Source organism: Mustelus asterias, chromosome 13 (assembly GCF_964213995.1).
Source record: "Mustelus asterias chromosome 13, sMusAst1.hap1.1, whole genome shotgun sequence".
Taxonomy (NCBI): Eukaryota; Metazoa; Chordata; class Chondrichthyes; order Carcharhiniformes; family Triakidae; genus Mustelus; species Mustelus asterias.
Genome location: NC_135813.1, coordinates 108,450,031 through 108,461,454, shown reverse-complemented (window position 1 = coordinate 108,461,454; position 11,424 = coordinate 108,450,031). Strand labels below are relative to the sequence as shown.

General features: G+C 38.5%; 1 protein-coding gene across 2 annotated transcripts in view; it reads right to left on the bottom strand.

The window, feature by feature from the left end:
* Positions 1-5,878: 5,878 nt before the first annotated feature.
* bcl7a (BAF chromatin remodeling complex subunit BCL7A) overlaps positions 5,879-11,424 on the bottom strand; it is a 54,737-nt gene continuing 49,191 nt past the window's right edge. The window contains exon 6 of one of the 2 annotated variants that reach the window (XM_078227518.1): positions 5,879-10,802. In XM_078227518.1, coding sequence (XP_078083644.1) covers positions 10,728-10,802 — 75 coding nt within the window. In that variant the 3' untranslated portion in view covers positions 5,879-10,727. The remainder of the gene's footprint in view (positions 10,803-11,424) is intronic. The other variant, XM_078227519.1, reaches the window with a different exon arrangement.

Sequence of the window (11,424 nt, the reverse complement as noted above, 5' to 3'; positions counted from 1 at the left end):
TATACAAGATGTTGAGAGGCATATATTTGGTGGACTCTCAGAGGCTTTTTCCCTGGGTGGAAATGGCTGCTACGAGAGGACACAGATTTAAGGTGCTGGGGGGTAGGTACAGGGGAAATGTTAGGGGGAAGTTTTTCACACAGAGGGTGGTGGGCGAGTGGAATCGGCTGCCGTCAGTCGTGGTGGAGGCAAACTCAATAGGGTCTTTTAAGAGACTCCTGGATGCGTACATGGGACTTAATAGGATGGAGGGTTATAGGTAGGCCTAAAAGGTAGGGATATGTTCGGCACAACTTGTGGGGCTGAAGGGCCTGTTTGTGCTGTAGTTTTTCTATGTTTCCTCAGAGAGTGGTTGGGGTGTGGAATGGACTGCCTGCAGTGATAGTGGAGTCAGACACTTTAGGAACATTTAAGCGGTTATTGGATAGGCACATGGAGCACACCAGGATGATAGGGAGTGGGATAGCTTGATCTTGGTTTCAGATAGAGCTCGGCACAATATCGTGGGCCGAAGGGCCAGTTCTGTGCTGTACTGTTCTATGTTCTATGTTCCATAATGCACAAAGCTCTCGCAAACTAATTAAACCAACTACACAATTTAAATACAACCAGTTGACACATTTATGCAATGTAAAAGTATTTGGTGTTTTGGCAGATGGAGTATAACGTTTTGGCAGGATCTGGCAGATGGAGTATAACGTTGACAAATGCGAGGTTATTCACTTTGGAGGAAATAATAGCAAATTGGATTATCTAAATGGAAAAAAATTACAACATGCTACTGTGCAAAGGGACCTGGGGGTCCTTGTGCATGAGATGAAAAAACCCAGTCTGCAGGTGCAACAGGTGATCAAGAAGGCAAATGGGATGTTGGCCTGTATCGCAAGGGGGATAGAATATAAAAGCAGAGATGTCTTGCTGCATCTGTACAGGGCATTGGTGAGGCCGCAGCTGGAATACTGTGTGCAGTATTGGTCCCCTTATTTGCGGAAGGATATATTGGCTTTGGAGGGAGTGCAGAGAAGGTTCACCAGGTTGATACCAGAGATGAGGGGTGTTGATTATGAGGAGAGACTGAGCAGATTGGGTTTGTACTCGTTGGAATTTAGAAGGCCGAGGGGGGATCTTATAGAGATCTATAAGATAATGAAGGGGCTGGATAGGGTAGAGGTGGAGAGATTCTTTCCACTTAGAAAGGAAGCTAGAACTAGAGGGCACAGTCTCAAAATAAAGGGGGGGTCAGTTTAGGATAGAGTTGAGGAGGAACTTCTTCTCTCAGAGGGTGGTGAATGTCTGGAATTCTCTGCCCACTGAAGTGGTGGAGGCTACCTCGTTGAATATGTTTAAATCACGGGTAGATGGATTCCTGATCGGTAAGGGAATTAGGGGTTATAGGGATCAGGCGGGTAAGTGGAACTGATCCACTTCAGATCAGCCATGATCTTATTGAATGGCGGGGCAGGCTCGAGGGGCTAGATGGCCTACTCCTGGCTCCTATTTCTTATGTTTTGAAATAATACTTGGTATCTAGGGACAAGAATAGGCAATTTAACCCTTCAAGTCATTCAATGAGATAGCGGCAAATTTATGACCAAATGAAGTTAAAACATTAACGCTGGCTCTCTTGCCACAGATGTTGCAAGACTTTTTCCAGCAGTTTATTTCAAATGTCCAGCATATAACATTTCAACACCGTTGGCTTATTAAAATAATGTAATTCAGAATTTTAATAAATCTGAGTAATCCCAGCCAATATGAAGATGGCAAACAATTAACTAGCTGGATTAGGCAATTTTGTATCTAATGACTGACTTAAGATATCATACGTTGCTGAAACAGATGGTTATTAACATAGTAAGCACATCAACATTCGGGCAAAGGCTCACTGGTAAAAGTCCAATTTATGAAAATAAAAAATTAGCTGGTAAGCACGGTACAGGAAACATTAAATTATATCAACATTGAAAATAGATTTAAATATATCACAGAAGAACTTTATTTTTCTTACAAATTTGCATGAAATCAGACAATAAATATATTTTATAAATGGTTACAATAACCATCAGCTTGTAATTTCCTAGAATTGGTCATTGAAATCATAGAAACCCTACAGTGCAGAAAGAGGCCATTCGGCCCATCGAGTCTGCACCGACCACAATCCCACCCAGGCCCCACATCCCTACATATTTTACCCGCTAATCCCTCTAACCTAGGCATCTCAGGACACTAAGGGACAATTTTAGCATGGCCAATCAACCTAACCCACACATCTTTGGACTGGGAGGAAACCGGAGCACCTGGAGGAAACCGACGCAGACACGAGGAGAATGTGCAAATTCCACACAGACAGTGACCCGAGCCGGGAATCGAACCCAGGTCCCTGGAGCTATGAAGCAGCAGTGCTAACCACTGTGCTACCGTGCCGCCCAAAACCTTTCTGGGCGCGTCTGGTCTTCCTTGCATGTGTCAAACCAAACTATAGAAACAGGAGGTCATTCATTCAATTAGATCATGCTTGATCTAAAGCTTTAACTCTACCTACTTGCCTGCCTTCATTTAGAATCCTCAATACCCTTGACGAACAAAATTCAATGAGTTTTGAATTTCATAACTGACAGCCTCAAAAAAGATTGTTTCAAGGGAGGGAGATGAGTTCCATTACCTTTTGCAGCCTAGATTTAATTTTAAGACTTTTCTAGACTCCGTTCCCAGAGGAAACTGCTTCCCTCGATCTAGCCTTTTGGATTGATATATTAATGTCACATGTATTGGGCTACAGTGAAAAGTATTGTTTCTTGCGAGCTGTTACAGACAAACGTACCGTTCATAGAGTACATAAGGGAGAAGGATAGGATAGAGTGCACAATAGTGTTGCAGTTGCCGATAGGATGAAGAGAAAGATCAACTCAACGTGGGATAGGACCATTCAAAAGAACGATGGCAGCAGGGAAGGAGCTATTCTTGAATCGGTTGGTATGTTTTCAGACTTCAGTATCTTTGTCCCAAAGGAAGATAGTGGAAGAGACTATGTCCGGGGTGTCATAGTAGACATGCTGAATTTCCTTAGCATTATGAGGCATATATCGGGTGGACTCAGGCTTTTTCCCTGGGTGGAAATGGCTGCTACGAGAGGACACAGGTTTAAGGTGTTGGGGTGTAGGTACAGGGGAAATGTTAGGGGGAAGTTTTTCACACAGAGGGTGGTGGGCGAGTGGAATCGGCTGCCGTCACTGGTGGTGGAGGCAAACTCAATAGGTTCTTTTAAGAGACTCCTGGATGCGTACATGGGACTTAATAGGATGGAGGGTTATAGGTAGGCCTAAAAGGTAGGGATATGTTCGGCACAACTTGTGGAGCTGAAGGGCCTGTTTGTGCTGTAGTTTTTCTATGTTTCTATGAGAATGTAGGTGGTGTTGAATGTAGAGGTGTTGGTGGACTTTAACTATAGCATCTGCGTGGAGGGACCAGGACATCTAGTTGGTGAGCTGAACACCTCGAAACTTGAACCTATAAAATCCCAGAATCATCTGGAATACCTCAGATGGTCATCCCTTATTTCATTCTTCAAGGAAAAATGACACTAATCTATGCAACCAATCCTCAATTTTTTTTTAAAGTCACTGCAATGAAGTTACTGTGAAAATCCTCTAGTTGCCACACTCTGGAGAATTTAGCATGGCCAAAGCTCCTAACCAACATGTCTTTCAGACTGGGAGAAAACCAGAGCACCCAGGAGGAAACCCATGCAGACACGGGGTGAATGTGCAGACTTCACACAGACAGTGATCCAAGCTGGGAATCGAACCCAAGTCCCTGGTGCTGTGAGGCAGCAGTGCTAACCACTGTGCCACCATGTCACTCAGTCAGCCTAATATTATAATGAATCTGCAATGCATACAACAGAATATAGCACTCCAAACGAGCTCAAACCAGAACTCTGTCTGGCTAGAAGTTGTTATAGCTGTATATTGAGACATAGCTGAACAAGGTTTTAAACATTATATGGAAACACCCAACACGAGATTTATAGGAAGTTGTGTTCACTCCCAAACCAGTAAGTGCCTGGAGAAATAGTATTTGAATAGCTATTTTTGTCTCTATTCTAAGCCAGAAACAACCTCACAAGAGATATGGGTGCAGAGTGTGGTAACTATTGCTGGATTATGCTTATAGTTTAAAACCTATGGGATGTTGTTTGGGGAGGTTTACTTCTGAAGTTATTTAAATGTATTGTACATAACCATAAATGTAAAGTGTGGTAGTATGTTTAATTTATTATTAGACACTTTTGTTAAATTACAAGATGACTGGAACATTGTTCCAATCTTTCCTCACAAACCAAATTGGGAAAACAAAATCCCTACTGGAATTTGGAATACCCTAGTATTTATCAGTTGGGTTCTAGAAATCCCTGGTTGAACCACACCCAGGGTAATGAGAGCACACCTGAGAAAGGAGAAATTGTCTTTGGTGGGAATGCAAATTCACCAGGCTGATACCTGAAGTCCAAAAGTTACATTGCAAGGAAAAATTAAATTAGGTTTGTATTCCCTGGAATTGGAATGAATGAAGTGATCAAAGTTTGATATTAAAAGCACAACAGATTGGATAGAGAGAAAATATCAAGGCTCTAGATTTGATTGCTGGAGTGTGTCGAGTTATCAGAGGCCACAGTGTATTAAAAAACAACCAGTATTTAGCAGCTTAGTACATTTTAAAGAAATTGAAGGGAAATTCAACAAACTCTGTGCTGTTAATAACCTGTTTATAAAGTAGTCACGCTTGCACAATGATTACCAGTGCTGTCTCAGTGCCAGGGACCCAGGTTTGATTCAGGCCTTGGGTAACTGTCTGTCTGGAGTTTGCACGTTCGCCGTGTTTGTGGGGTTTCCTCCTGGTGCTCCAGTTTCCTCCCAGTCCAAAGATGTGCCAGTTAGGTAGATTAGCCATGGCAAATGGTGGGATTACAGGAATATGGTGGTGAAGTTGGCTTAAGTAGCGTGCTCTTTTGGAGGGTTGGTGCAGACTCAATGGGCTGAATGGCCTCCTTCTGCACTGTAGGGATTCTACGGTGTTCTATGCTAAAATTAAAGGAAGGTTTTAAGTTTCTCAAAAATATGTAACTGATGTAGGATGACCTATCAAGGAAGATATGAAATTGTCGGAGTTGCATGAAAGCATCAGGAACCATCAACTAATATTTTAAGTACATAAACAAATGAATTTAACATAACTATGCTCAATAAGTAAAAAAGTATAAACTACTGGGGTTGGAGGATAGCAATCTATAAAAGTGTACCAACATTTGAACAGCAATAAATATGTAAAATAAAATCTCTACTTGAAGAATGATTACCACTTTTAAAGAAAACAAATTAACCTGGTTTCATTGTTCTATTGCATGCACTCTGCACATTAGTTCATTGAATCGACATCCATCCAAGATTGAAAGAGGATTTGAGCACAAGTTCCCCACACACTGCTCATCTACAGCGTCCACCAACCCGCCATTTATCCTTAGGTTATACAGCAGTACTGAATGTGCACTTTAGCTTATTTCTAGACTCTCAAATAATCTAAACATCATCACTATACTATTAAATGATCTTGGAATGCAAGATGTTTTCCCAAGTGTCAGTTCTGAAAGGACTTAAAAAATACATTTGTAATTCAATATTGAAAGCATTTACTTTTGGGTGCATTGGGAGAAAAATGTGAGCAGATCGAATGACCAACTAATAACCATTGTCAAAATGAGTATGGTGTGTTCCTGTACACTAATATTTGGTCATGTTCCGTATCATCTATTTATAACCTTTTGTCATCTATAGGAAAGAAAATACAATTTATCACTATTAAAGGAATAAAAACACAATGTGTTATACAATTTTTTTATTCATGAAAACAGAGCCATTGTACATGGTACAAACCATATTTGAGAATAAATAAAGAAAACATACTGCTGTACAACACATTGCATTTCAGTTGGAAAGTGTTAAGTTTTTTCATGATAGCTTCGGTCTCTAGAAATCATAATAGGATGGGCAGTCTGATCGCAAATTTATTCATATTGACACCTGGACAGCATTCATATCGCTTTGTGGTTAGCAATAGCATAGATTTCAAGTCCTAAAATTACAACAGAGTATTTGGTGCCACTTTGATTTATTAGTGAATAAGCGCCAGCACTTCTACAAAGATTTGGAATGTAGTTCAATTTCTTTCAACATAAAAATTGGAAAGGAAAATTTGAATTAGTTGGTACAAAACTTTAGACGAAGTTAAAACACTCATTCTGGCCATAGTAATATTATAGTCCAGCAATATAACAGCTTAGAGTTCAACAGATATAGATTGGATTAGTTTTAAATTACTCAGATGGAGGGAGATTCAGGGAGCAACTAAAACGTAACAGAAATTCCAACTTTCTTTTTAAGAGGAAAACTTGCACGATCCCCAAGTTTCTTTTAAATAATAAAATTTTCCTGCTTTAGCTGCGCTGCTGTTTTCACGATGAAATGAAAACCATTTTATCTACTTTTCTTTTGCCAGAAGCCTTTTTGAACATACAACTGGACAAGTTTCAAATGGAATGAATGAAAGAAAGACAATACCCAACTGACATCATACAGAAATGCGATTAGCAAAAGCCAAATTTAGTAATGGAAGGCAAGACTACACCCGATTTTATTAGAAAATTCATACCACACCTACAAAGCTCATTAGTGTTGCTCATAGCTTTAAAAAATTATACTGTCGAGCCCCTTCATGACACGAGGTATACAACTTTAACTTTCACTGCAGCAGTCTTGAAACTAAAAAATACCTACATAAAAGTCACTCAATCTTTTGGGTTATTATACACTTCACCACTTTCAGTAAACTCACTATTAAAACAAACTATTTTTGGTTTGTGTATTAATCACGTACAAAACCAAAAAAAAAGTAGGGTTTAACAGTAGTATCATGGAACCCAATTAAAAGTTGTCAGTCCCAGCGGTTTAATAACAAGGTTCCAAACTAAATCAGAACTGAACCACGATTCCTTGGACTAGTTACTTGACAGAAAAATGATATTAATTTTATATCCATCTTGAAAGTCTTGTCATGTTCTTTTGAAAGTCCTGCAAGAAAAAATGTCCCTTCAGGGTTTTCAAATAAATGAAACCTTCCCTATGGACCTCACACCTAAAATAGCACTGCCATAGTCCAAGAAAAACTTGGACCACTAAACCAAGTACAAACATGTGACTTAGATGTGTCAATTATTGTACAGGAATTTTCAAACAGTATACATCTTCAGTACTAAGAACGACCCTGTTTCTCCTGTCACTTCAGGAAGAAATTTGGAATTTTTTTAATGTCATTTGATATTTGGTTGTGGTTCAATTATACTAACTGCAAATTGATCCAATGCGACTTGACGAGTTTCCAAATTTTAAAATCACAGGCTTATGTATTGATAGGCAACAGCAGAACAGGTTCAATAAGGAGACTCAGCTTTAGTTAAGTCCCTGTCATAAACAAGTACTTCACCATATGAAAATTATGCAATTAAAAAAAGTGGCCAAGAATTGGCACATCAAGCATTTTACTAAAATGCTGCACATGAAAATGCAAATTATAAATTCATTGGGACAATTTAATACAATGGTTTGGGTCTCTAGACTCTCAGAATACATTTTTACCAGCACTATTTTCAACTTGAGCATCTGAATTTTTAAATGAAACCATCAGACATACTAAGTTCCTGAGTCACTGCAACCTAGCGTAATGCACAAAGTAGACAAATAGTATTCATGTGCACAAAATGCTGACATTCCATCTGTACAGTTCCTGCAACACAAAGACAACCAAGCAATAAATTCAAAACCAGCTTGCACTCCCCATTCCCAAAACAGAAATTTAAAAAAACATAGTTCAAAACATCAGACATACTTGTTAGCCAACTGGTGAGGAACAAATGGTTGAGCAATTCAACTTGCACCCAAAATGAGAGCAAAGTCAGCACAGCAAGGCCAATCTGTGACGACCCGTGACGCAAGCTAAATCCGGCTTTGTTTAAATGCTGCCATGAGCTCAGGGTACAAATGGGTACCGTGCTGTGGTTTCCTCTTTGGGGAGGATGAGAAACACCAAGCTTCCATGCTGATAGGCTGAAACTGGGAGGGTGGAGGGGGAAAATGGATCTTCAAATGTATCGGCCGTAGTGAGCCATGGGTCCATGAGGAGCATTCTTGCCAAGACCAAAAACTAAAACTTGATATTTCTTGGGCATTTATTAAGTGGCCTTTTGATCAGTGCCTTCAAGGATGGGTCAGTCAAAGCCTGATACAAGAGATCAAGCAGTTTGCAATCTTTGCCCATTTGTACTTTATTAGTAAGGATTTGAAATCAGTAAGGTTTTTGAAGGGCAATGGTGAATGGGCAGGAAAGGGGAGCTGAACCGAGATTGGATCAGCCATGATTGTATTAAATGGTGGAGTAGGCCCGAGGGGTAAATTGCCTACTCCTGCTTATGATTCTGCACTTGGGGCCTCTCAGTCAACAGAGCTCTGATATGAAAATTACAGGAAAATGCTCATTTTAGGTAGACATATTGTCTAAGCCAATGTGACAGCAGGTCTGGCACAGGGCACAGCAGATCACGGTGAAAAATTGTGTATGCAGTGTAAACTTGACATAAACAGATAGCCACGAGTTGAATTTCTCCACCAAAATGTCTTCAGATTCATGTCTTAGAATTCTTAAGCAACCCAAGTTATAGAAATTCAAACATTTATGATAGGAATGCTATATACTGGCAGAGTTTAATTTTATTATAAAGTTATCAAGTATTTAATTCATTTTAAACAAAATTAGAAACATTTAAGTTGGAAAAACTCATGCATGACAATGTGTGGAGATAAATTGAACAAATCAATTATCAGAATCATGTATTTTCATTCTTTGTATATAAGCACTTATCGCATATACAGAGCACAACTGTAATGCAGTGCAAGGATATACACTAACTTTATTTCCTTGAATACAACCGTGGTTCTGTACTTCTTTGATGTGCTCTTTCTTCCATACATTAGTGCTGGATCATGGGTCTCAAAAAAATAACCAATCAAGTCTCAAATAAATACAAGTAGCAATGCCTTTAACCAGTTCTCTGTTCCGGCACTTAACCCAAAGAAGCAAAAAACATCGACAGAGAAATGCAATCATCAATGTTTTAAATTATTAAGTGGTACAGGTTTTATTAAGAGAGGTATGGAAGTGTACCAATATTTCAGCATTGGAATTTAAAGCATTACACCCATTATAAAGTAAAATTAGCCAGAATCCCAAAAGGGGATTCCAAGTTCATACTTGCATCTACATCTTTAATGCCACAGTTTTCAGGGATAAGGGTTTCAGGAGTTTAATCCACAGAAGCCTTGTGATTTCACTTGTATTTTCCTACAAAAAAGTGATTTAAGAAACTGTCCAATTGTATTTTTTTTTTAAACTTCAGAAAATGTAACATTTGACATCAAAATAAATACAATTCTCATTTTTGTTCAGTTTTCAGTACTGAAGAAAATTGTTGGTGGAAGGTTAGTTTGCATTAGCTTATAAAAACAGAAACTTGATGCACAGAAATAGTTCAACTATTAATTTTTTGGAAGATGAAAACTATAGTATTTACATTTTCTTTAATTTCTAAAAGTCTCCCCACAACATGCAGCACCCACCAAAACTGTTTTTTTCTCAGGCCAGCATAAGTCTCACTAAAATCTGCTGCAGGCCCTCTACAAACTACCTCACCGTCCCTACACAGCAGCGCAGGTTCATTTGGATACTCTTATGTAATGACACACCAGGACAGTTCTCCAAAGGACTATGGCAGCCTATTAAATACTTTTAAACCTTAAGCATCTTTCTGCTTACACTATTTACTAGAAATTTTCATTTCACATCTGGAATTCTGGTTAGGCCACAAGATGAATCCAATTACACATCTACTATAAATAATACCATATCTGTAGAAATTTATTTTCAACTACAAGTGTTTGATGTATCCAGAAATCTATATTTTCACCCCATAGTAAATAAACAGAACCTATATACATGGCTGCATTCAAGGAAATAGATCTCTTATAGATACTTGTAGGGTGTTTTAAAGTTACAAACTTAAATGTGAAAAGGACCAAATAGTTCAGACTATGTTACACTGATTAAACATGATCACAACAGAATCTTACTACTTTCAAGGCAAACATAGGGCACTTTTTGTAATAGTGGTTTTTTTTAAAAACGAGGCACAAAAATGGAATTAAATGGCATGAATAATGGATTTCACACGAATGCTAATTCTGACCTGTACCATCATTAAATATTTTACAACATAAATAAAAGAAATGAAATACAGCAGCAAAAACATGTGATCTTGACAAGTTTTATAAACTACCAGTGCGTAAACCCTCCTGAGTCCATTTCTTCTTCCCCACCCCACCCAACTTTAACAATGAAAGTAATTTAAATATATAAATCACTAGAATGTGTATTCACAGGAGAAATTAGTCAGCGTCATATCTGTCCAGTCTTCCCAAATTTTCTCGGATTATGACCCAACATCCGTTTGTGGTCAGTGGTTCCTCCGTGTTCAGTATTATTGAAAGTTTCTAGAAGATCGGTCTGAAATGAGGCCTGTTGATGTACCTTTGCGTGAAAAGTGACCCCACAGTTTCCTGAGCAGCCTAACTCTCCTCAGCACTCTGCTGAGATGTCTCTGTTCTGATCTTTTTTGGAAGTGGCTCCCCATCTTCAGATTCCTAGAAAAAAAATCAAGTTGACTATCAAACTAACATTATCTTCTCTAGATGTTACTATTAATGTTCACAGTAACATTTTTAGTATAAGAAAATTGCACAACAAAACAAACTTTTATAAAGTTCACAGAGTTCCTTGTCTAAGTTTTGCAGGGAAGGTTCGGTGGAAAGCACTGTGCACATTATAAAAATGTTACCATTGAAATTCATATCAACCCAATGCTTTAATTGTAAAAAGGTATGTTTAGTGAAGATCAAACAGAGCATATATTTCAGCCAATGCCATTTGTGTGTGTACCTTGACTACAAAGAATAAAAGACAACAGTCAAACCATATTTATACAAACTCCAGCTTAATCATGAAATTATCAGGACAAGTTTTGTCTAATTATTTTAACCAGGACAGACTTCATTGAGCACATCTATACTTTCCATAATATGACAACCTGCCCTTGGACCACAACCGGTTCAGTTTATGTCTTATTTTACTGCAAAGTGAGTCAAGGTATCCATGAAACTGCACAGCAATGCTTTTCATGAATTAGCGCTTTGCCTCATCGCCATTTAGATTCCTAAACTTTATATTCAAATAATAAATTCATAAAACTTTCTTCCAGTTTAACAT